At 42.1% G+C, this 27,207-nt stretch overlaps 2 protein-coding genes across 5 annotated transcripts in view; one reads left to right on the top strand and one right to left on the bottom strand.

The window, feature by feature from the left end:
- Window positions 1-27,207, bottom strand: part of LOC127453957 (uncharacterized) — a 67,412-nt gene that overhangs the window by 24,890 nt on the left and 15,315 nt on the right. The gene's annotated exons all lie outside the window — the stretch shown is intronic.
- LOC127453963 (C-X-C chemokine receptor type 3-like) lies at window positions 1,185-27,207 on the top strand. 2 transcript variants are annotated; one of them, XM_051720821.1, is made up of 3 exons: window positions 1,185-1,770; window positions 17,522-17,908; window positions 19,561-27,207. In XM_051720821.1, the coding sequence occupies exons 2-3, from the start codon at window positions 17,525-17,527 to the stop codon at window positions 20,278-20,280; spliced, it is 1,104 nt and encodes a 367-aa protein (XP_051576781.1). In that variant the 5' UTR covers window positions 1,185-1,770; window positions 17,522-17,524; the 3' UTR covers window positions 20,281-27,207. The 2 variants fall into 2 exon arrangements, with proteins under 2 accessions (XP_051576781.1, XP_051576780.1); XM_051720820.1 differs by lacking the exon at window positions 1,185-1,770 and adding an exon at window positions 15,335-15,436 and having other exon boundaries at window positions 19,561-27,206.

Here is a 27,207-nt window from a genome sequence, read left to right as displayed (position 1 = left end):
GCTGGGGGTCGGAGGTCTGACTCCGGTCCGCCCGGGGAGGAGCGGCTGCAGTCCGCCTGAGAGGGTGGAGTAGTGATCGAGGACCACGCGACGGCGCATCAGAGAACCGGTGAGTTTCTTTTTCTCTCTCTCCTCTCTCTCTCTCTGCCGCTCCGTGTTGGCCTTTCCCTCGCCATTTTGTGTTGTTGTTTTTTCTCCTCCCAGGTCGAGGAAGGCGGGGAGGACCCGCCCGGCAGTCGGGGCATGAGGCACGCCCCCCCCCCCCCCCCCCCCCCGGAGAGGAAGGGTGGGGGGGATGTACGTCATGCCGGGGGCAACGCCGGGAGGAGTGTAGAGCTGAGGAGGGCGGGGCCGGGCTGGAATGAGACACACCCGGTCCCCAATCAGCCTGATGGGGCGCGCGAGGGATAAAGGTGGCCGGGGACGACAGTTCGAGGGAGAGAGAATTACAGACAGCTGTGCTGTGTTTTTAGTTGTGTGTTTTTGTTTGGGTTTTTGTTTAATAAATTATTATTTAAGTTGTCAAGCCGGTTCTCGCCTCCTCCTTTCCTCTAAACCCCCTTACAAAAACATTATCAATGAACCTCAGAGAAGATAATAAAATTATTAAAAAAAGAGTATGATATGACCCCTTTAAAGGGGTCCACCAGTAATATTTGATTTCCACAATTAAATAATGCACAGTTTCAGAAAGACTTTTCCTATGACTACTAGTTCTGTAACTAAAATGTTGCTAGTATGCCAGAGGTAAATTAAATGTGTCAAGATCACCTCAAAGTTTCATTAATGGTAGCAAAGGCTGTGTAAATCCTTTTATGCATAATTTACAGTAGTGGTCAAAAATATTGGCACACTTGGTAAATATGAGCAAAGAAGGCTGTGAAAAATCTGCATTGTTTATTCTTTTCAGAATCAGAATCAGCTTTATTGCCAAGTATACTTACACATACAAGGAATTTGTCTTGGTGACAGGAGCTTCCAGTGTACAACAATAAAAAAACAATACAAAAACAGCAGCAAGACATAGATAATAATAAAAAATACAAAAATAATTATACACATACGTACATACACACACAGACACACACATACATACATACATACACATACGTAGTGCAAATCTAATACAAATCTGTTATCAGTTATGTACAGTGCAAATACATTCTGTTATGTACATTGCAAATGTTTTTTGTTTTTTTTTCAGAGGAATGAAATGGCAGAAGAGGTTGGATGTGTTGGGTAAATATAAAAAGACTAAACTGTGTATTGCACATAGTTATTGCTCAATGGGGCAATAACTGTGAATAAAACTGGTAATCCACTGACAGATAGACATGGGAAAAGAGAGTTGGTGTAATTTATTCTGGAGTACAGCTGGGATGATGGTGTTGAAAGCCAAACTGAAGTCCACAAAAAGGATCCTTGCATATGTCCCTGGTCTGTCCAGATGTTGCAGGATATGATGCAATCCCATGTTGACTGCATCATCCACAGACCTGTTTGCTTGATAAGCAAATTGAAGGGGATCTAGAAAGGGTCCAGTGATGTTCTTCAGGTGGGCCAACACCAGTCTCTCAAATTATTTCATGACCACAGACGTCAGGGCGACAGGTCTGTAGTCATTAAGTCCTGTGATTTTTGGTTTCTTTGGGACAGGAATAATGATTGAGCGTTTGAAGCAGCATGGGACTTCACACTGCTCCAGTGATCTATTGAAGATCTGTGTGAAGATGGGGGCCAGCTGGTTAGCACAGGATCGAAGACACGTTGGTGAGACGCCATCTGGGCCTGAAGCTTTCCTTGTATTTTTTTTCTGAAAGACCGGCTCACATCATCTTCACAGATCTTAAGTGCAGTTTGAGTAGCAGGAGGGGGGAGGAGGGGGATTGCAGGAGGTATTGGTGTTTGTGTGAAGTGAAGTGAATGTCAGAATGGGTGTGGGGTGTGGGATTGGGCCTTTCAAATCTGCAGTAGAACACATTCAGGTCATCAGCCAGTTGTTGGTTCACCACAGGGTTGGGGGTAGGATTCCTGTAATTTGTGAGTTGTTTCATGCCACTCCACACTGATGCAGGGTCGTTAGCTGAAAACTTGTTTTTCAGCCTCTCAGAGTATCTTCTTTTAGCCATTCTGATTTCCTTGTTCAGTGTGTTCCTGGCCTGATTGTACAAGACTTTATCCCCACCCCTGTAAGCATCCTCTTTGGCCTGACGAAGCTGCCTAAGCTCTGCTGTAAACCACGGTTTGTCATTGTTGAACTTTAAATAAGTCTTAGTAGGAATGCATATCCTCACAGAAACTGATATATGATGTAACAGTATCTGTGTGCTCATCCAGATTGGTGTCTGCAGCCTTAGAAACACTCCAATCCGTGCAATTGAAGCAGGCTTGTAGTTCCCACTCTACTTCATTGGTCCATCTCTTTACAGTCCTTACTACTGGCTTGGTTGATTTTAATTTCTGCCTGAAGGTTGGAAGAAGATGAACCAGACAGTGATCAGAGAGTCCCAAAGCTGCTCTAGGGACAGAGTGATATGCATCCTTTATTGTTGTGTAGCAATGATCCAGTATGTTCCTGTTTCTGGTGGGGCATGTAATGTGCTGTTTGTATTTGGGCAGTTCACGTGTGAGATTTGCTTTGTTAAAATCCCCAAGAATAATAATAACTATTTTCTTATATTTTGATCTTTCATTAAAACAATTCACAAAAATCTAACCTTTAATTGAAGTAAAGCAATTGAAAGAGGGGAAATCTCTCATTATTAAATATTTTTCTCCAAACACGTCGGCCACAATTATTGGCACTCCTAGAAATTCTTATGAATAAAATATATCTGAAGTATATTCCCATTCATATTTTACAATTTTTAGTGCACCTGGGTGACTAGGAACATGAAATTGTTCAGCCATGACTTCCTGTTTCACATTGGTATAAATATGAGGTAACACACAGGCCAAATTCCCTTAATAATCAATCACAGTGGGTTAGACTAAAGAATATAGTTTTGATGTGTGGCAAAAGGTTGTTGAGCTTCACAAAATGGGAAGTGGCTATAAGAAAATAGCCAAAGCATTGAACATGCCCATTTCCACCATCAGGGCAATAATTAAGAAGTTCCAATCAACTGGAGATGTTATGAATTGGCCTGGAAAAGGACGTGTGTCTATATTGTCTCCACGCACAGTGAGGATGGTTCAAGTGGCCAAAGAACCTCCAAGGATCACAGCTGGAGAATTGCAGAAATTAGTTGGGTCTTGTGTAAGAAAGTCTAAAAAAAATTTTTTTTTAAAAATCAGACATCACCACAAGTTGTTTGGGAGGGTTTCAAGAAAAAAGCCTCTGCTCTCATCCAACAACAAACTCAGTTTGCCAGACACTACTGGAGCTTCAAATGCGACCGGGTTCTATGGTCAGATGAAACCAAAAAAAAGAGCTTTTTTGCAGCAAACACCAGAGATGGGTTTGGCATACACAGAAATGAAGTACCCAATGCCCATGGTTAAATTTGGTGCTGCAATAAAAAGCTTACAATGGGCCTTGGTTGGATCTTCCAGCAGGACAATGATCCAAAACAAACATCAAAACAAACTGCCATCGCAGTCCCCTGACCTGAACCCCATAGAAAATTTGTGGGGTGAACTGAAGAGGAGAGTCTGCCAACATAGACCTCTGAATTTGAAGGATCTGTAGAGATTCTGTATGGAGGAATGTCTCAGATCTTCAAACTCATTAGGCATTATAAGAGAAGACTCAGAACTGTTATCTTGGCTGGGAAAAAAGGGAGGCTGCAAAAAGTATTGTATAGCGTTTTGGAGAAAAAGATTTATTTAATAATGAGGTATTTCCCCTGTTTCAATAGTTTTTAGTTCATTAATTTAATTAAAGGTTAGATTTCTTTTTTCTTTTTTTTTTTTGTGTGGATTTTTAATTTGGAATACCCAATTCCCAATGTGCTTTTAAGTCCTTGTGGTCGTGTAGTGATTCACCTCAATCTGGGTGGTGGAGGACGAATCCCAGTTGCCTCCGTGTCTGAGACTGTCAACCCGTGCATCTTATCATGTGGCTTGTTGAGTGTGTTGCCATGGAGACATGGAGTGCGTGTGGAGGCTTCATGCCATCCACTGTGGCATCCACACTCAACTCACCACATGCCCCACCGAGAACGAACCACATTATAGCGACCACGAGGAGGTTACCCCATGTGACTCTACCCTCCTTAGCAACCGGGACAATTTGGTTGCTTAGGAGATCTGGCTGGAGTCACTCAGCATGCCCTGGGATTTGAACTAGTGAACTAGCGAACTCCAGGGGTGGTAGCCAGCATAATTTACCACTGAGCTACTCAGGCCCCCCTCTATGATTTTTTTTTAATGAAAGATCAAAAGGCTGTGTGGATTTTTTCCCACAGCATTCTTTGTGCATATTTACCAAGGGTGCCAATATTTTTGGCCACTACTGTATGTGATGTACATTGGGTGGCCACTTCATTAGGTATGTTTGCTTGCAAACTTGTTAGCAAGTTTTGTGAACAATTTACAGCATGTCTTGTCTGACATTTCTTGATTTAAGATCTTTACCCTTTAAAACAGAAGAAGCATATTGTTTCTACCACATTATCAAAAGTTCTGTTACTGTAAATGCAATGAGATGTTTTGGGTTGCTGTGGCCAGGTATATTAAGTACACATGCAACCTGGTCTGAGGCTTTCTTATGACCTCATGCACAATCAGATTAACATGAGGTTTGCTGGAAAATGTCTCCGGTTACCAGTGTTGGGTGTAATGCATTACTAAGTAATTAATTACTGTAATTAAATTACTTTTTCATTGAAAAAAGTAAAGGAATACTCTTAATTTTTCAGTAATTTAATTACAGTTACTTCTGATGTAATTGTGTTAAATACTGTATAGACTATAGAACAATTCTACATAAAACTAAATGTATTCTGTTAAAATCGAAATTTAAAGTCTAATGTTAAAAAATATGTTTTCTAATTTAATGCTGCCCCCTTAAATTCTTTGGCCAGTTCATGAATAATTTATTTGATTTTATAATTTATTTGAAAGAATTAAAAGAACAGTTTCATGTCTATCCTTGTATTTTTCATCTGGTAGAGGTTTATAAGGGTTTTAGAAAGTTATTAGTATCAGACAGAGTAATTAGTACAGTAATCTAATTACACTGTAGAAGATGAAATTAGTAATTAGTATTTAATTACTTTTTTAGACTTTTTTAACTTACCCAACACTGCCGGTTACACATGTAACTTCTGTTCCCTGAGATTAAGGGAACGAGACATTGCTGTAAGCACTATGGGGAGTCCTTATTTGATGATCTGGTTAAAACCCTTATACAATCACACCAGTCCTCTTTAGGCGCGCAGTTGGCCTATATAAGCTCAATCACCATTTTCTGACTGAGGGACAAGAATGAGTCACTTGTATCTTGAAACTCTGAAGTAGTAGTGTGGCCAGCTTCTGCATTGTCTCATTCCCTTCATCTCAGGGAACCAAGGTTATATGTGTAACCGGAGACGTTCCCTTTCGATTCAGTTCACTTGACATTGCTGTATGCACTATGGGGAACAGTATCCCATCACACCGCATGTGATGTCATACCCCAGGGGAATAAACACTTGAAAAGAGTATGTATGAGAAGTCACAGGCCTACAGGCTGATGACTTATTGATATGTCTTCAAGTGTATAATCAATGAATAATCCCATGTGGTGGATGCCAGATGGAAATGACTGTAGTCTGGGAATCTATATGAACCATATAGATATACATTACAGAGTATAGTTTTATTAACCGTTTCACAAATGTGGTTGGAAAAGTAGGTTTTTATTCTTATGAGAGTACTTGTGTCTTTAAGGGGGCAATTCAACAATAACAGCCTACATACAGGTGGCTGTGCCAATTATCGTCGGAAGCCCACCCATAATAAGACCTTGGAATCACCCACTGAATGTAAAAAAAGCACTCTATACAGAGAGGACTTGTGAGGAGATGGACGCCACGTCCAGGTTGTAAAACCTCACAAAAGTGTTTTGTGAAGTCCATCCTGCTGCCAAACATATATCCTGTAAGGAGACACCATTTGTCCATGCCCATGAAGAGGTCTTGCCTCTAGTTGAGCGCGCTTTGACACCAATAGGACAATTCACGCCCTGTGATTCGTAAGCAAGGGTGATCGCATCAAAGATCCAGTGAGAGAGCCTTTGCTTGGAGACGGACATCCTGAGCCCCGAAGGCCGTGGATAGAACCTTAGGAATATAGCCTTTCAAATCAAAATCAAATCAAATCCCTTTATTGTCACTCAACTATATACACAAGTGCAACAGGGGGTGAAAGTCTTGGGTACAGTTCCAAGCAACATAGCAGTATAACAATTACAATAAACATCTGATTTACACATAACACAGTTTACACATCTTGTTACACAACACAATATACAATATACACCTAATAATATACAGTATACACAAAATAAGGAGACTGTATACAATAAAAATACACTGTAACCCCCCCCCCCCCCCCCATGTAATCAGTGGAAATAAATATGAGGTGTTGTGTTGACATTTAGCTGTCGGTTGATAGTTGCCAGTGTGTTATTAAGAGAAGTGTCAAATGTGAGTCCAGTCTGAGGCTAATAAAGTGCAGTGATGATATATGTATCAAGAGTTCAAAAGTCTGATTGCTTTGGGGGAAGAAGTTGTCATGAAGTTGGCTGATGTGGGTCCTGATGCTGTGATACCGCCTGCCTGATGGTAGCAGTGTGCCAGAGTGTGCACCTCCTCTCTGTAGGCTGTTTCATCATTGCAATGATCAGACCTACTACCATCGTATCATCAGCAAGCTTAATGATGGCATTGGAGCTATGTGTTGCCACCCAGTCATGTGTGTACAGGGAATACAGGAGTGGGCTGAGAACACAGCCCTGCGGGTCTCCAGTGTTGAGGGTCAGTGATGAGGAGATGTTTCTGCCCATTCTAACCACCTGGCATCTGCTTTACAGGAAGTCCACAATCCAGCTGCACAGCGAGCTGTTTAAGCCAAAAGCCCGGAGTTTCACATTAAGCTTGGAGGGCACTATGGTGCTGAATGTTGAGCTGTAGTCTACAAACAGCATTCTCACATATGTGTTCCTTTTTTCCAGGTGGGAGAGAGCAGTGTGTAGTGTAGATGCAATGGCATCATCAGTGGAACGGTTGTTGCGGTAAGCAAACTGCAGTGAGTCCAGTGAGGCAGGCAGCGCAGAACAGATGTAATCTCTGATTAGCCTCTCAAGCATTTGCTGATGATGGGGGTCAGAGCAACACGACACCAGTCATTTAAGCAAGTGATTTTGAGTTGCTTTGGTACAGGCACAATGGTGGATGTTTCAAAGCATGTGGAGACCACAGACAAGGAGAGGGAAAGGTTGAAAATGTACGTAAAAACACCAGCCTGTTGGTTCGTGCACGCTCTGATGATGCGGCCCGGAATGCCGTTTGGACCCGCGGCTTTACGGATATTCACCTGTTGGAAGGATCGAGACCTTTCCTGGGTTGATGGTGGCTATTGAAAGGCCTGGCCCTGAATACCAGGCATGAGCTGTTGACCGACAGCACCCACATATCACCCACCATTTAACTGAGGCCAGAGCCAAGAGGAGTGGGGTCTTAGAGAAAGCACACATAACTCAACAGATTCCAATGATTTGAACGGTAGGCTCATGAGCACCTTCAGCACTAGATTTAAATCCCAAGCTAGGTGTCACGGTTGTAGAGAATGACAGAGGCTCAGGACCCAAGTGCAGAGTTGAAAAACAGGGAATTTATTAAAACAAAAAACAAACACCTTAGGGGAAAAAAGGTAATCCAGGCTAAGGGCAGACATAATAGGGGAACCAGGACTGACCGGACCAAACAGGAACAGGGCTAATAAACAGGACCGACTTGAATGAGACCAACAAGCAAGACCGACTGGAACACATAAGACTGGACACAAGATGAACTGGCACTGAACAGCAAACACGAGGAAGCTAAAATGGGGAGAGAAATCAAACAGGTTAACAGGGGACAGGTGAGGTAAATGAACTAATAATAAGCAAACAAGGAGGCGGGGTATGACATAAGACATAAAGACATGTGGTGATACAGAAACAAAACAAATCCACGTGCTCTCACAAGACAACAAAACACCTGAATGACATGAGTGCACATCGCCAAGACAATGAGGCGATATACACCCATGCCAACCGACAAACAAGATGAGAGAATGTGTAGCAACAGCAAACAAAGCGATGCCATGCATTTTCACACTAAACGAAACCTGTGCGTACATCACGAGGCACGCAACAGGCGACAAAAACAAGACAGGACACCTGTGCGAGAGTTCGGCCACACACAGACCCGACACCTTACACCGAGTGACCGAACCATAGCACAACAAGACAGCTCACGACCCGAGCACGCAGCGCAAAGTGAACGCATCGTGTGTCCACGGTCATGAGAGACAGACATAGATTACTGACGCGAGTGCATGCCACCAAGATGATAAGCGCAATGCACTCACAGGACAAGACATGGAACATAAGTGTCTGGACCCCGACACCGAAACCGAACCAGACAGAAGAGTCAGGATCCAGATACCATGCTCCAGACATGAAACAAGACCGACAGAAAGACAGACGTGGGACATGGGACGATAATGCCACAGTCCTGCCAGGCAAAAACCCAGACTGACATAGTGACAGGACCATGACACTAGGGTTTTTTACAAGCGGTTTTTAGGGGCCCTCGCTGCCTTGAAGAACTGAAAGGTAGAACATGTCTGCCCATGGAGGACCCAGCCTCCAAATGTGGTATGCCAACACAGTTTCTACATATGCCTTAAGGATCAATGGGGTGAGATCCTTGTCCGGTCTCTCTTGTAGTAACACAAGGATCTCACTATGGAGTAATTCACTAAATTCACTATGGAGTTTTTGCCACATGAATAGCACTAATTTGTAAACATGTGCCCCTTAGTGCATAGAGGTGTCTTGTGGATGCCATTGTAGCCTGCAGAATGGCATTAACCATGACAGGGCATGTGATTTATGTAAGCTACCACTGTCATGTTGTCCGATCGAATCAGAACATGGTGATTCACTACCTCAGAATGCAAAGTCTTCAAGGCTAAGAGACAGCTAGTATTTCCAGGCTACTGGAATGCCAGGTGCCAAAGGCTGGGCGCCAGCCGTACAATGCACCTCAGCCTGTGCTGGACGAATCTGTGATTACCACCTTTCGCCAGAGGACCTGACCCAGCATGATGCTGTTAAAAGGTTTGAGCTGTCCAAGGTGCTAGAGCAGCTAGACAGCAGCGAATTATGCCAATGCGTATTCAGTACATGATGTATGAGCCAATGCTGGAGAGGCCTCACCTTGAACATGGATCTCAAAACAGCCAGAGACGAAGTGCAACTGAAATGGCGTGAGAATGTTTTTGTGTCTCGTGAAGGCATCACAAGCGCTTTCCTCTTGTTTGTAAGAATCATTCTCTATTTGAATACATCACACGGGAACAATATTTCATGTTACATCCCAGCAGACTCCAGCAGGGAGTGAACAGCATGTGAATGTGTGTGCATCTCGTGCAGCCAGCACATTCTCTTTTATGTGAGATCATTCTTATGTGAACACAACACACAGAAACACCTTTGTGTATCATCCCGGTGAACTCCGGTGGGGAAAGAGCAGCATGTAAATGTGTGTGTGTTCATCTCGTGAAGGCATCACAAGCACTTTCATTTTTTTGGAAGAATTATTCTCTATTTGAACACAACACATAGACACACCTTTGTGTAACATCCCAGCAAACTCCAGCTGGGAGTGAACAGCGTGTGAATGTGTGTGCATCTCATGCTGTGAGTGCTTTCTCTTTTATGTGAGAATATTCTTATGTGAACACAACAAACAGAAACACATTTGTGTATCATACCGGCAAACTCCAGCGGGGAAAGAGCAGCATGTAAATGTGTAACAGATGTTTGCATTTGTATCAAAAGGAGGAAGTGGAAGATGTAAATTCCCACACAGAAATGTCTTTTATTAAACTCAAAAACTTGTTTGCTTTACAGCGCAACGGTGCAGCTTCACACGCACACAAACTCAAGATGCTTCAATATAAAAGAACAACGGCAGCGGCCAACCCACATGCACAGCTGGGCTCACTCTGTGAACATGGAAACTGTAATTAGTCACAATTCATCTCAGGTGGATGTCCTTACCACTTTCTCTCTCCCCAGATGGGTGCTTGACCACGCCCTCACCTCCACATACCCCCACTGCCCAACTCAGGCCGGGGGAACTGTCCGGACTGCATAAGATGCTGAAATGTAGCCGGGGCCACAAACAAACTGAATAGTAGAGTCACAAATTGGTGTAAGCCAAACGGTGTGGAGAAGGCTGTTTTCTCACGGGACATCAGCATCAAATATCCCTGTCAAATCCAGTGTCGAATAAAAGCGAGCCGAGCCCAACTGATCGAGCAGTTTGTCAATACGAGGCATTGGATAAGCATCAAATTTCGACACTGCATTAACTTTTCTATAATCCACACAGAACTGGACCGAGCCATCACTCTTAGGCACCAGAACCACCGGGCTGGCCCAATTGCTGTGGGATTCTTCTATTATGCCCATATAGAGCATGGCCTTTAATTCTTCCCGTACTACTTGTTTCTTGTGTTCGGGTAAGCGGTAGGGACGACTACATACCACTACCCCTGGGGTTGTCTCGATGTGGTGTTTTGTAAGATTAGGGAGGCCGGGGAGAGGGGAGAACACGTCAGAGAAATTATTTTGGAACCTGGCAACCTCCATACTTTAAGATGGCGAGAGGTGGTCTCAGCAAGTGAACTGATTGGCTTTTACACTCACCTCCGGACCGAGCTCCCCCTCTCTGGAACTACTGTTGCCAAGGATACGGGGACCACCTCTCTTCATGGTTTTAGTTGTTTGAGGTGGTAAATTTGACGAACCCCGCCTCTATCTGTACACACTACCTCATAATTGACTTCCCCAACTCGCTGTGTGACCTCAAAGGACCCCTGCCAATTTGCGAGTAATTTAGAGCTCGATGTGGGTAGAAATACAAGTACTTTATCTCCCTGTGCAAACTCCCGTCGCCGAGCTCCCCTGTTATACAGCTGGGACTGACGTTCTTGTGCCTGTAGCAAATTCTCCTGTGACATGCGCCCCAGTGTGTGGAGTTTTGCTCTCAGGTCAAGAATGTATTGAATTTCATTTTTTCTCTGTGAAGATCCATCCTTCCAATTTTCCTTCATGACATCTAAGACGCCACTGGGCTTATGCCCATATAACAATTCAAATGGGGAAAACCCCGTGGAGGCTTGCGAGACCTCTTGCATCGTTCGACCAAGCCATCTGTTTGTGGGTAGTACACGCTTGTCCGAACAGATTTAATACCTGATAATTAGTACAGTTTGCGTAGTGTACGTGACATGAAAGTAGTGCCCTGATCGGTGAGGATTTCTTTCAGAATCCACACTCAGGAGATTATTCTGAAGAGTGCCTCTGCAACACTACGTGCTGAGATGTTGCGAAGAGGCACTGCTTCTGGGTATTGCCTTGCGTAGTCCACCAGAGCCAACACAAAGTGATGCCCAGGTGCTGACCATTCTAATGGGAACCTCGATCAACAGAAGAGGGCGCAATGGTGTTTTTGGAGTGGCTGGCGGATTCACCAGCTGACATTCGCGGCATGTCACACACCACCGGCTAACATCCACGTGAATGCCCGGCCAATAGAAACGGGCCATGAGATGGCTTTAGTGTTTTCCCCTGTCCCAAGTGACCTGCCATTGGATTATGAGCTGCCTGGAACAACATTACCTGACGGCTCCTTGGTACTAACAACTGGGTTGTATCTTCTTTTGTCTGAGCATCCTGCATCACTCGATACAACCGATCATTTATAATTGAAAAATATGGATATGTGAGTGCAATGCGCGGCTGAAGTCATTGACCATCAATGACTTTCACTTGGTCAAATGCGTGCTTAAGTGTCTCGTCTCGCATCTGCTCCAGAGGGAAATCCCCAGTGGGAATTCCCCTAAGGGCTGGGGAAACCTAGGTTTCCCCCTCCCTTACGTCATCCTGGCGCGGAGCTGACGTAAATGGCCCCGGCTCCGCCTCCCCCATCAGCGCATTGCACACCCCACACTGTCCCACTGTATTACAGGACCCATCCACACACAACCCCTTTAACAATTCGGGAAAAGCCGGCCAATTAGTATCCAAAATTAGTGGATGGGTGAGGTGGGAACTAACCACAGCCTCAATGTTATGTTTTTGACTCCGAAATCCACCAAGGCTTGGTTTGAACCCCCCCAATACTCACAGGTATTTGGTACATCCCGGCTCAATCGGGGGTGGCTTGTGGAGTGTCAGGGACCCAGATCAATGTCCCCACCTCCATCACCGGGCACTGTTCGTGGACATGTCCCGGCTCCCCGTAACTCCAATAGACCGGCCCAAACCTCATGCCCACACCAGTGGTGGTAGCTTCCCCCACCTGAGAGGAAAAAAGGGTAGAGCCGGGGGAGAGAGAGACAGGAGTGTTAGTACACCCCCGAGGCCGGGGCACCGGTCTCTGGGGATTGTTCCACCATTTCTGGGGAACGGGATAAGTCGGAAAGGAGGAGAGGGGGCGGGGGAGGGACCGCAGAGAGAGAGAAAGCGGGGCGCACTGGCCCCCTGGTATGTCGCTAAATGGTCCTCCACCAACTGCACTGCTTCATCCAGCGACGCCGGTTGGTGGCACTGGACCCACTCCGCAGTTCCTTTCGATAGTTGGGAGACGAATTGTTTCAGTACCACGAGAACGATGACACCCCCAACATCACTGAGCTCCTCAGCCAGCACCCACCGCTGGAAGGCATCAAGGAGCTGTTGAGCGAAAACAAATGGGTGGCCGACTTTGCTCAGCATCAGGGAATGGAACCGCTGGTGATGCTCTTTGGGACTGCGGCCGACCCGCTGCAGGATGGCTTTCTTCAGTTCAGGGTACCTCAGGAGGTTGTCGACCAGGAGTTGTTGGGCCACGAGTTGGGCATCCTCAGTCAGCAGGTAGGAGGTGGACTGCCCATTGCACAAAAAACATTTGTCTACCATCCTGGCGTATCCGGTGGGGATGCGCAGCATGGGAATATGTGTGCATCTCGAGCAGTGAGTGCATTTCTATTTCTTGTGAGAACACAACACACAGAAACACATTTGCCTACCATCCCGGTGTACCTGGCGAGGATGAGTAGCATGTGAAAGTGTGTGAACCATTTGGGCCATTCGAAATTAAGTGGTCACTGGACTTTTTTGATGCTGCGAGGGATACGATGTCATCTCCATCTTCAGAACCGGCAAACGTGATAAGGCTGTGCGCTCCAATAGAGGGCCAGAGCTCATCATGCGTATACTGTACTGGCGAGGACACTACATCGGAAGATTGAAGGGATCCTCCTCGATTTCCTCCAACTCAACCCCACCATGCCTTCTCATGTGGTCCCTCAGGATCTAACAGAGGAGGCAGGTGGGAGGGCACGAGAGATGGGACTGTCCCTCAGAATGAGGGCGAACCTTGAGCGTAGGGTCCGGAGACTCATGCCCTTGCAATTAAGGCAGTCTGTCTCCATGATAGCAGCTTCGGCGAAGGTGCAGCCCAGGCTGCGAAAGCAGCTCTCATGTTCATCTGACGGTAGGACGTGCTGCTTGCTATGGGAACGACATATTGCGGAATGACATATTGAAAAAGACGTGTTGCACGCAAGTGGCTCTTTTTTTGATATATCAACATACAGTATATATGAAAAGGATAAAATATCTACTGCCGGAATGCTGTGGGAAGCGGGTGGAATCTCGCTGAAGCCTCGCACTGTCACGGCGAGTGCCGAAGCGAAGAACCAGTTCACCAGGTGTGTCTTTGATGGCGAAGCAGAGAACTCTTCACCGGAACACTGCAGGGGAGCAATAACTCTCCTCGCTGTAGGCTCTAGATGTACAGGTGACAAGTTGTCCTGTCTGCTTCATAGCAGAGAAGATCCGTCCGCTGAGGCATGTATTTCTATGACAAAGCGTAGAGGGTTTCCAAGATGAAGATGTCCTCGGTCTTGAAGGAATAAAATTCAGAAGAAATGGTGAATGAGCACCCACTTATATAGGCCAACTGCGCGCCTTTGCCAATCAGATGATTGGTGTGATTGTATAAGGGTTTCAAACAGGTTGTCTAAGAAGGACTCTCCATAGTGCTTACAGCAATGTTGAGTGAACTGACTCTAAAGGGAACAACAACAAAAAGACAGGTGGAACTGATGCATGCACCAGTTTAGATTGGATTGTGGTGCACACCTAAGGTGCAAATTCAACAGAATTTTAAGTAGTGACAGATTAAGATTTTAGTTAGGAACTTCACTTTTTATCAGACTGCCAGCCTTGAATCTAAATCTGTCTGGATCTGATCATCTGAGCTACAAGTCCATTTTTGGCTACCCAGTATAATATAAAGCTATGCTCATCCTCTCTCACTTCCCTTTTCTTTGCCAATGCTTAATACAACTCTGCTTGATTTCTCTTCTCTATTCTCCTTCAGAATTTTTTTTATTTGTACATTTCGCTTAGCTGTTTATAGTGACAGTTACACACTGACACAAATAACAAAAGCTCTGCTCATAAGGTAGAAAACCAAAAAACAAAAGGTTCACAAAGAGAACAAATGTTGAGAGAACAGGACGTGGTGTAAAGGTGTGAAAAAAACATCCCGTTGCATCAGCAACACACAGGAGAATCAGGCAAGTCGTACGGGGGAAAAAACAACAATGTTATACTTCCAATTAACCATTTTCTATTCTGTTGCTCAAAAACGCAATGAGAAAAAAACACTTTTAATAAAATAAAAACATATTCAAAATAAACAGATAATTGCCTATAAAAAGCTTATCTCATAAAAAATAAAAAATAAATTAAACAAAAAAAACAAAAACAACTGACTGTTAATTGCAAATACACAGTACTGATCAGTTAGAACACAGGAGTTACAATTTCTCTGTAAGTAAGGTTTTTGCTGGAGAATTACAGATCCCTACAAATGATTAAGCTCATGGACAGTCAGTAATGAACAATGACTGTTTAGCCAGCATGTTACATGCATATATTTCTGGATATTCCTAGAGAGTAACATTTCATTGAGGAGAATGTTCAAGTGAGCATTTAAAATAGAATTGTGAATGACAACTGATCGTTATCATATTTCCCCCTTCAAACCAGGGTGATCCCTGCCGCTGTCTCCTCCCTCTTCCTACCCTTCTGCATACTGTGACCTATACTATTATTACTGAGTAACTCTCAATGTGTCAATCATTTTGGCACCTCTCAACTGCTGTGAGAATCCACACAGTAAGTTTTTTATTTTTAAACCTTTCTCTTTTTCAGGCTACTTATTTTGTATCTTGAGTCCTCACATTAATGCTCTCATTTTATACACTCAGAGAAAAATGCACTGATCATGAAAATGTTTTGCTCCCTGGGGAACAAAATATATAAATGTACCTTTAAAGATATGTGATAGGTCCTTAGGGTCAATTATGTACTAAAGTTACAAAAAAGGGTCCCCTTGGGGGTACCATCCCTCTGACTGTCCTTGTCCCTTAAAAGGAACAGTGTAGTACTTTTTTTTTCCCCCTGAGAGTGGTATACATTTTTCAAGGCTGTTTTATTGTTGAAGTAATTTTACTCTTGCATCCTATTGCTTAGAAAAAGTATTGGATTTAATTTCTTGCTTTCCTTGTGTTGAAGTGCAATATGAAATTACAGTATATTGTTAATCAGCTTCAGTTCCATCTGCGATTAATGACTTTAAGAATTCAGAACAAGAAAAGTTTAATATATCCTACCGGGACAGTACAGAAACAAACAGAATGAGAGAGATTATTTTACTTCTACTGTCGGTTCATCTAATATAAGGGGGAAATACCAGGCAATGAGAAATTATCACCTCCAAAGATTTCAGTTTTCAATAACATCAATTGAGAACATGTTCAGTAAATAATGTGGTTTCCCCTAAAAGTTGATTCATAACACTATAGAGGTACTACACAATGCTAAAAATGAAACTCATTTTCAATGAAATGGTACTTTTACCAGGAATGACCATCAGAAAAGTGATAGACTGTTACATCAGCACCAATGTAAATGTAAGATTTCAGTTGAATTGTATTATGAATGAAAAGGAGAAAGATATCAAAGATGAATATGCTCTGTGTGGTTTTCCAGTTTTGCTTATCTGTTCAAATGAGTCAATTACTGGTTTGAGCCAGGTAAAATTAACCATGGATTTCTATAGTAATATTGTAGTAACCATGTTTAATGGGGGAAGCCATAGTTTTAATGCTGTTAACCATGGTGTTACTACAGTCATGTGTAATGGTGATAAAATGGTAAAATATGGTATGTTTAATTTTGTGGTTACAATGATTTTACAACAAAATACCATGATGAAACTATGGTTACTGTAATAAAACTATGGTTAATTTTTGTAAGGGAAGGTTTAGGCATAGGGGTTGGTGTAGGGTGTCTATGGGATTCTAAATAAACACAATAAACACATTGCAGGAATGTCCCTATACTGTTTGTTAGTATTTAATTAGGAGTGAAAATAGTATCTGCCACTGTTTGCACTGGGATTCTATTTACACCTCTAATTAAACTAATAACATACAGTATTTACTAACATAGATCACTGTAGCGTGTTTATTATGTATTTAGAGTCCCAAATACACCCTGCACCAACCCCTAAACCTAACTCTAACCTCACCTTACAAAAATTAACCATGGTTTTACTACAGTAATCATAGAATTACCATGGTATTTTGTGGTAAAATCATAGTAACAATATTTACACTATATTACTGTAGTAGTACAGTGGTTAATTGCATTAAAACTATGGCTTCTGCAAAAATATGGTTAATACAATATTACTATGTTAAAACCATGGTTAATTTTACCCAGATTTAGTGCATTACTTGGTTACAAAATAATTTTGATCTTTGTTTACACATATGTAATTTTCTTGGCAGCTTAGACTTTTAAAGGCTGTTTGTCTGCCATCATGTGTAGTTGTCCCCTTTGCCCCCTTCTGGTAATAAACTTTATTTCATCAACTATACTTAAGATGCAAAGGATAATGTAATATCTTGCTTATAATTGTAGGAGTGCTGATTGGAGTAAATATTGTGTTGAAATTATTAGGTGGCATCTTGGCCGTCACATTTTATCGTGTACTTTTTCACAGAATGCGTGCACACAAAATGCTGTCACATTTACAGTTTAGCCTTTCAAATATAAAATGCTTGGACAGTCACAACTTTTAGCACTCATAGTCACTAGTGAGAACTAATCAAAGTGAAAAAGTAAATTTGTGAGCATTTTGTAAGAGTGTGCAAAGATAGAACTATACTAATTATAATGATTTTTTCTTTGAAGAAGATGGATGTTAAAACAAAGGTCACCCTGAGCAGTGAAGAGTTGACTGATGTGTTTTCTGGTTTGGGGGACAACTTCAACTACAGCTACTATGATGAGACCTGCTGTGGAGTGGTCTGTAGTCAGGACACCAGCATGCAGTTTGATGCCATTTTTATTCCAGTCCTGTACTCTGTGGCGCTGGTGGTGGGGCTGGTGGGAAATGGGCTCGTACTGGTGGTGCTGTGGAAGAAAAGGATGAACTGGAATGTCACAGACATCTTCATCCTCCATCTGAGCATAGCAGACAGTCTACTGCTGCTAACACTGCCGTTCTGGGCTGTAGAGGCAGCAAAGGAGTGGAGCTTTGGGACAGGACTCTGCAAGCTGACTGGATCTTTGTTCAAGGTGGGCAAGAGTATTTAGGTTCACATTTCTACGTTGATTTTTACATGAAAGATTTGTTTTTTTTTGTTTGTTCCTCCTAGATCAGTGGTTCTCAATGCAACCCCAAAATGGATTGTAGGTCTGGTATTATATAGTGGATAAAACAATGCTAAATGCAAATAATAAGATGCAACTAACCCATACAGTCATGCATTGTTTGGACAGCCAAATAGGGAGAAGAAAATCCTTCCCAAATCGCTTGTTGACATCAAAGGCTGTGCGACCAATCAAACTCTAAAGTATTTTGGCACAAATACATGTGTCACTTGGTTGAAGCTAACAAAATTAGGCAGATACCAACAGATTGTGTGACATGCCATCCTCATTGAAAATCATGATTGAAACTAGGCAAGTAATAGTAAAGAAAGGTATATGCAAAGAAAATTCAAACCAGACTTAATTAAATATGGGTTCACTCACAGTAAACACAGTTGGTACAGACCACAATTTGCTTTTTGTGTGATGAATAATTGGCTACTGAGTGCATGAAAGCATTGCATTTCGAGAGATACTTAGAAACCACAATTTCAATTTTCCCAGTTGATGTCATGTTAAATTTTGCATGTTGTTGGGATTTCTTAGTTAATTTTTTATATTAAAGCTACACTATGTAACTTTTGGCTGTCTAGCAGTTGAAGCCTAAAACTGCAAGTTTCTTGCGGAGGAACACTTCATGTCAGTTGTGATTCGGCACTGCTCTTTTGCGTGAATGAATCACATGGTTTGAGGACTCAAAGATTACCTGCAGAATCATGATGAGCTATTTTCATATTATTTGCTTAAACATTTATAGCCGATATATTACTTAGAGGAAGATTAACAATACTGTTAATTATATTTTAATATGATTATTAAACAGTTTTATCCACTACACAATACACATTTATATTTGTATTGCACTACACACATAAATTTAAGAGGTGAAATGGCTGATATTAGTTTTTATATTATAACCTACAGCCTAAGTGGACAATGCAAGTGAACCGTAATAGTAACTACAATAGTAAGTCTTTGCACTGCAAACAATAAGAATGTAATATAAAAACACAAAATGAGGATTCAATAATGATGAAATATACTTTATTTAACATGAAAATAATACGTAGAAATATGCAATATCACAGTTACAATAATACATTTTTAATAAGTTCATTTGGAAGTAAAGTTACAACAGACAGATGGTTACATGCTAAACATATTCATAAACATTACTGTACTATGAAATCGCTACATTATAAACAACCTGAGATGAGCATACATTCATGGGGAACCACCTTGTACTTATAGTGGCTATTAAGATCTGTTTAAACAGGCTATCTGCTAAAAGGAAAAACATGACAAATGTCCATACACTGATTTATTGCTCCAAAAATACTGTAATGGCTTACACTTGCTTGCAATGTTTAGACCATTAGTTCTTCTTCACACAACAAATGCAATGGCTCAAGCCAGCAATTGCTCATGGATCGCTCATTTCAGTAGTTTTCAAATTGTTTCTTTTGGTAACCAAAATCATCATGGCGCAGCCCAGTGGTTGGTCAGGAAAACTGTAGATTCTTAGTAGGAAATGTTTAGAATCAGCTTCAGGTTTCAAATTATTCTTTCTTCATCAGATCAATTTCTACTGTGGCATCTTCATGCTGGCATGCATCAGTCTTGACCGCTACCTGTCCATCGTCCATGCAATGCAGATGTATTCTCGTAAAAAGCCCAAGGTGACACACTGTTGCTGTCTGGTCATCTGGCTGTTCTGCCTACTGCTCTCAATTCCTGACTGGATATACCTTACAGCCACTCCAGACTCCAGACGTCAGGATAAAATTGAATGTGTTACCTTTTACCCCTCTGATTCCTGGCATTTGGTCTCTCGTCTGCTCTACCATGTGGTGGGTTTCGCTCTACCGGCACTCATGCTGCTGTTCTGTTACTCTTGCATCCTTCTGCGGCTGCAGCGCGGCTCCCAGGGCATGCAGAAAAAGAGAGCCATGCGTGTTATTGTAGCCCTGGTACTGGCCTTCTTCATCAGCTGGACGCCCTACAACATCACCCTCATTGTCGACACCATCCAAAGCAACATCAGCACCAATAACCAAACATTCTGTGCCAGCACCACAGCATTGGATGTAGCCCTCACAGCTACTTCCACATTGGGCTACTTACACTGCTGTGTTAATCCAATTCTTTATGCTTTTGTGGGGGTGAAATTTCGTCAGCATTTGCTGGACATGCTGAGACCACTAGGCTTCACGCTTAAGGGACCAGCAGGGCTGATGTCCCGGAGGAGCTCTGTATGGTCAGAGTCAGTGGACACCTCACACACTTCTGCTTTCTGAAACTTATATGCCATCAAACTAGTATATGTAAACAATCAGTGATCTTTGACAACCTTTTGAACTGGTATTAAGTCAAATGAGAAAGGTACATATATTGACAGAGGAGTAATGTACATATAAGGATATATATATTTCTAATGGCTTTCTTGTTAGCATAAAGACTGTATTATAATTATGAATGAAGAGAAGTGTCTTGTTTACTCTTTTTCAGATAGTTTTCTTTGTTCACATGGCAGCTATGATCTCCACTGTTTAGCATTTCTCAAGCATACTGGATAAGCAAGCTCACTCTTTTTGGAGAGGGATTAAAATTGATTTTATCAGAATGGATCACTGCTGAATACTTGGCAAATTTGTTTAATGGATAAGATTTTTTTTTTTTTTTTAAACCACTATAATTGATTTCAGCTGGGCAGGGAGCTATACAGTGGTCATTTTTTTATAATACGTATACAATTCATAATCACTCTAACATTCAGTAAAAAAATTAAATTAAAAAAATAACGATCTACTCAGGGCTGTATAAAATATAAGATGTCATTGAATAGTATAAATGTTTTGTTGTTGTTTTTATACTTTTTCACTATGAATGATTGGAGTTACTCCAAATTAATAAATGAGTATTACAAATTAGAATTCTAGTTGTTGTATAAACCGTTGCTGAGAAATGTTATATCTAACTATTTGTTTCTATTATATATACTAGTTTTCTTATATAGTTTTCCAATAATGTTATCAATGTTTTTAAATGTATATCTGTAAATTTGCAGTAAACACATTTTCAAATAGGTTTAGTCATAAGGAGAACTGTTGCAAATTTGTTATTTTAGCATTTACTGTCATTCTTATATGCTTTAATATTTTTGTTGTGTAAAGCTTTTACAAAATGTAACCTCCTTATGTAATTTTCAGTTAGAATAGCACATTGTACATGCTAAGGCTTGTCTTTTTATGCCTAGCTACAACATGAATTGTCCCTTCTGTTTCTTAATTTTAATGCTATAAAACTGCAATGCAATAAAAGAGAATAGAAGTTATATGTATTGTGTAAGCATAGGCTAATATGTTTTCAGTGTTAATATCTTTAATGTGTTGCATATCATATACCTGCAATTCTTAATAAATTTAAGGAAGACATCTCACCACAATGTTCTTTTTGTAATCTTGAATTGGAAACTTTTATACATTTATTTTGCACCTGTAATTACTCTAAAGACTTCTGGACACAGGTATTTTTATGTTAATATTTATAAACATTTCATAAAATAATTGCAATATATGACACCATGATCCTGTTTTTGGACTGTAGGCTTTCCCATTATTGATGACACTAAAATTATTGTAAGCAAAATTTGAAGATTTGTTTCGTATGCGCAATATGTACATTATTTGTTTGTACAGTACATTCAGAAAGCATTCAGACCCCTTCATTTTTTTCACATTTTGTTATGTTGCAGCCTTATGCTAAAATGCTTAAAAAAAAATTCAAATCAATCTACACTCCATACCCCATAATGACAAAGCAAAAAACAGATTTTTGATGATAAATTTATTAAAAAGAAAAAACTGAAATATAACATTGACATATTCAGACCCTTTGCTATGACACTTGAAATTTAGCTCAGGTACATCCTATTTCTCTGGATCATCTTTGAGATGTTTCTACACTTTGATTGGAGTCCACCTGTGGCAAATTCAATTGATTGGACATGATTTGGAAAGGCACACACCTGTCTATATAAGGTCTCACAGCTGAAAATGCATATCAGAGCAAAAACCAAGCAATGAGGTCAAAGGAATTGCCTGCAGAGCTCAGAGACAGGATTGTGTCGAGGCACAGATCTGGGTAAGGCTACAACTTTTTTTGGCCTGCATTGAAGCACAGTGGCCTCTATAATTCTTAAATGGAAGAAGTTTGGAACAACCAGGACTCTTCCTAGAGTTGGCCGTCCGGCCAAACTGAGCAATCGGGGGAGAAGGGCCTTGGTAAGAGAGGTTACCAAGAACCTGATGGTCACTCTGGTTGAGCTCCAGAGATCGTGTGTGGAGATGGGAGAAACTTGCAGAAGGACAACCATCACTGCAACACCTAAAGGACTCTCAGACTGTGAGAAACAAGATTTTCTGGTCTGATGAAATGAAGATTGAACTGATTGGCCTCAATTCCAAGCATCATGTCACCTGGGCAATACCATCCCAACGGTGAAGCATGGTGGTGGTATCATCATGCTGTGGGAATGTTTTTCAGCGGCAGGGACTGGGGGACTGGTCAGGATTGAAGGAAAGCTGAACGCAGCAAAATACAGAAATATCCTTTTCTCCCCAATCTGGCATGCCCAGTGCCCAATGCACTCTAAGTCCTCGTGGTGGCGTAGTGACTCGCCTCAATCTGGGTGGCAGAGGATGAATCTCAGTTGCCTCCGCATCTAAGACAGTCAATCCGTGCATCTTATCACTGTGCTTGTTGAGCGCGTTACTGCGGAGACCTAGCACATGTGGAGACTCACGCCATTCTCCGCGGCATCCATGCACAACTCACCAAGCGCCCCACTGAGAGCGAGAACCACATTATAGCGACCACGAGGAGGTTAACCCAATGTGACTCTACCCACCCTAGCAACCAGGCCAATTGGTTGCTTAAGAAGCCTGACTGGAGTCACTCAGCACAACCTGGATTCGAACTTGCGACTCAAGGTGTGGTAGTCAGTGTCTTAATTTGCTGAGCTACCCAGGCCCCCAATACAGAGATATTCTTAATGAAAACCTGGTCCAGAGTGCTTAGGACCTCAGACTGGGCTGACAGTGCACCAATGGCCCAAAGCACACAGCCAAGACAATGCAAGAGTGGCTTAGGGACAACTCTGTGAATGTCCTTGAGTGCCCCAGCCAGAGCTTGGACTTGAACCCAATCAAACATCTCTGGAGAGACCTGAAAATGGCTGTTCACCGACTGTTCCCATCCAACCTGACCAGTCTGATCTCACAGTGAAATCGGAAAGAGTAGATTGACTTTTTTTCCCACCAAAATCAGTATACGTTGACCAAAATTTCGAAACACTGCCCCCAATGGCCAAAGTGGTAAGTGTTGTAGGGCATATGGGCACGTGTGAGCTTTATTTATGTCCAGGAGAGGTCGCCAAAAGCTAGTAGTGAAGCAAGTTGTTTTCAGCTTTACAGGACGTTATACAATGAAGAGAAAAGCATATATTTATAGATTCTATCCTCCAACCCAAACCCAAAACTTACCTTAACCATAAGTGGAGTAAAAAAGTAATTTTAGAGGGAAAAGTGAAACCTCCTAATCATGCTCGTCATTGATTATTAAACGTGGTTACTGCCTGGATTTGAACCCTAATCTCCCACACAGTTGATGCAATGCACTGCCAATAGTGCCGGGTGGAAAGGTAAACATATTGAAACATGTCTGATTAGAATGCTGCATGTCAGCGCATTGGTATACAGTCGCTGATCCTAGGGTACCGAAACTATCGGAAACATCATGACGACTTTACGTGTGATCATGTTGGCCTGTCAGAGCTTGAGAGGAAATGCAGAAAAGAATGGCAGAAAAATTCCCAAATCCAGGTGTGCAAAGCTTGTTGCATCATACCCAAAAAGACTTGAGGCTGTAATCGCTGCCAAAGTTGCTTCAACTAAGTACTGAGTTAAGGGTCTGAATACTTATGTCAGTGATATTTAAGTTTTTTTCTTTTTAATAAATTTACAAAGAATATAGTATACACTGATCAGCCACAAAACCACTGACAGGTGAAGAGAATAACATTGATTATATCATTACAATGGAACCTGTTAAGGGGAGGCAGCAAGTGAACAGTCAGTTCTTGAATTTCATGTGTTGGAAGCAGGAAAAATGGGCAAGCATAAGAATCTGAGGGACTTTGACAAGGGCCAAATTGTGATGGCTAGATGGAGACAGAGCATCTCCGAAATGGCAGGTCTTGTGGAGTGTTCCCGGTATGCAGTGGTTAGTACCTACCAAAAGTGGTCCAAGGAAGGACAACCGTTGAACCGGCGACAGGGTCATTGGCGCCCAAGGCCCATTGATGTGCATGGGGAGCGAAGGCTAGCCCGTCTGGTCTGATTCCACAGAAGAGCTACTGTAGCACAAATTGCTGAAAAAATTAATGCTGGCCATGATAGAAAGGTGTCAGAACACACAGTGCATCACAGCTTGCTGCGTATGGGGCTGCGTAGCCGCAGACCGGTCAGAGTACTCATGTTGACCCCTGGCCACCGCTAAAAGTGCCTACAATGGACACGTGAGCGTCAGAACTGGACCATGGAGCAATGGAAGGAGGTGGCCTGGTCTGATGAATCACATTTTCTTTTAGATCATGTGGATGGCATTTACCTGGGGAAGAGATGGCAGCAGGTTGCACTATGGGAAGAAGGCAGGCCGGCAGAGGCAGTGTGATGCTCTGGGCAATGTTCTACTGGGAAACCTTGGGTCCTGGCATTCATGTGGATGTTACTTTGACACATACCACCTACCTAAAGATTGTTGCAGACCACATACACCCCTTCATGGCAATGGCATTCCCTGATGGCAGTGGCCTCTTTCAGCAGGATAATGCATCCTGCCACACTCCAAATTGTTCAGGAATGGTTTGAGGAACATGTCAAACAGTTCAAGGTGTTGACTTGGCCTCCAAATTCCCCAGATCTTAATCCAAATGAGCATCTATGGGATGTGCTGGACCAACAAGTCCGATCCATGGAGGTCCCACCTTGCAACTTACAGGACTTAAAGAGCCCATATTATGCTAATTTACAGGTTCATAATTTTATTTTGGGGTCTACTAGAATAGGTTTACATGCTTTAATATTCAAAAAACACATTGTTTCTAATACTGTACATTGCTGCAACACCTATTTTCATCCTCTGCTCAAACGCTCGGATTTAGCTCCTGTCTCTTTAAAGCCCCCCTTTCTGAAAAGCCCAGTCTGCTCTGATTGGTCAGCTGGCCCAGTTTGTTATGACTGTCCAACCATGTATCGGAAATGTAATGCCCCTTACCATAACTGAGTTTCAGGCTTCCTTAACAGCTGTAAACACTATTGTAATTATGGTAACAGTGGCGTCAGTTTTTGCGTACCAGTTTGAGTCCGAGTCCGATAATGAAAATTTGGAAGAACAAGTTGATCGGCCTGAACCACCTTCGCAAGCACGACTTCAGCAGGACGTTTCACAGTGGTAAGTTTTAATTTTGTAGCTTTCTTACAAGTACACTTTTGATTATTGTGAACCTAACAAAGCTTCAAGTAAAAGACACATAGTGCATCTAAGTTAGTCGTATTTTGCAGGAATGGGTGAAGCCAAACTTTTTTTGCCTGAGCTATGAATGGAGAACAGAGACTTACTCCTGGTTGGACTTTATCAGGTGTATTAGAGAGTTAGTGAGCAAGTTAGCCGTGGACTACCATTGATAGCGTTACATTACAGCTTGTAATTATATAATTATAAAAGACTCTTGAGATTGACCATTTTGTTACACAGTTTTAGGTAAAAGCCGGCCCACAGCTGAATAGTAAACCCTTACCAAAACAGTAACATTATATAGCAAGTTAGCCAAGCACTACCGTGGATTGCAGATGTAAAATTACCGGTTTGTAAAAATAAATCCATCTCCACACTTGATCACTACTCATGATAGTAAGAACGACAAAAGTGGGCCCACAGCTGATTAGCAAAACTATTTCAACACAATAACATTAGCTAGCAGGTTAGCAGAGGCCTACAGCTGTGCACTGGGTGTACACCGTAGCTACAACACAAAACTCTTTATTTGAACTCTCTGTAGCAGATAAATCCACAAATAATCAAGCCTACTTACAGGTTGTGATCCTGAAGCGCCAGATTGTCCCAACAAAGTGGGAACTGCACCATCTTTCAGGAGTAACCTTCTTGAAAATCCGGCATTGTTTGTGGTTGTACTGCTGAGGAATATTGGTAAAAATACATTTTAACAACTGATTCTTCAATTTGTCTGCCTTTGGAAGTCCAAACAAAGAGGTTTTGCTTTTGCAGTGAAGAAAACAGCATCTTCTCGGCATGGTGACAACGCTAACCCAACTCATCCTGGCGGGCGGGCCAAAGTAGCTCTTAAGGGCATTATGCAAATGTTTTACATAGTGACATAGATACTTTATGGAAGAAATGGCTGGACTACATACTAGCCGTTTCGTGTAGTTCTTGAGCAGTGTTGTCTGTGGGAGAGAATAACTCCCTTTTGCGTGGACTTTGTGCTGTTGTTTACATGCACAAACAGCTATATTACACACTAAAGGAAAGGTAAAATCCCAAAAAGCATAATACGGCCTCTTTAAAGGATCTGCTGCTAACGTCTTGGTGCCAGATACCACAGGACACCTTCAGAGGTTTTCATGTTTTCAGTGGTAACAATAGCTTACAAATGTATGAGACATCAAATTAGCCATAGTAAAAAAATAAAAATAATAATAATATGTGGCAGCGGGGGCGTGGTCAAGCATCTCTCCGGAGAGAGGGAAAGCGGTAAGGGCGCTTACACCTGAGCTAAATTATGTCTAACACCTGTCTCTAATTTCAGTGAGCATGGGGAGAGCAGCATAAAGAGGGCCACACAGCACTCAGAAGAGAGAGAACCTGGGCACTAGAGAACCTGATTCTGAAGCCAAGAGCTTATTAGTGTAAAGCTGAGAGTTTATTTTGCTGAAGTAGTTGTTTATGTTTAAATTGAGTTATTGAACACGGTGAGAGCCCTGAAAGAGTGCATTTGCTGCAGTGGGGAGAATAAAATGCTCACCTGAACCAGAAAATCTGCTTCTCGCCTCCTCCTTTCCACTGAACCCCTTTACATAATAATAAAAAATACTTTCTTGATTTTACATCAACACCTAAATTAAAATAAACTTGTAGGCATACAG

This window comes from Myxocyprinus asiaticus, chromosome 16, assembly GCF_019703515.2.
Source record: "Myxocyprinus asiaticus isolate MX2 ecotype Aquarium Trade chromosome 16, UBuf_Myxa_2, whole genome shotgun sequence".
Taxonomy (NCBI): domain Eukaryota; kingdom Metazoa; phylum Chordata; class Actinopteri; order Cypriniformes; family Catostomidae; genus Myxocyprinus; species Myxocyprinus asiaticus.
Note: the sequence above shows the minus strand (reverse complement) of the source record. Positions and strands in the feature narration are given on the sequence as shown.

Bases quoted from the DNA above. Each gene is read 5' to 3' on its own strand.
- LOC127453963 (XM_051720820.1), top strand. From the start codon at position 15,389: ATGTGTCAATCATTTTGGCACCTCTCAACTGCTGTGAGAATCCACACA. The intron at 15,437-17,521 runs GTAAGTTTTTTA...TTTTCTTTGAAG, and splicing joins CTGCTGTGAGAATCCACACA to AAGATGGATGTTAAAACAAA. The intron at 17,909-19,560 runs GTGGGCAAGAGT...TTTCTTCATCAG, and splicing joins TGACTGGATCTTTGTTCAAG to ATCAATTTCTACTGTGGCAT.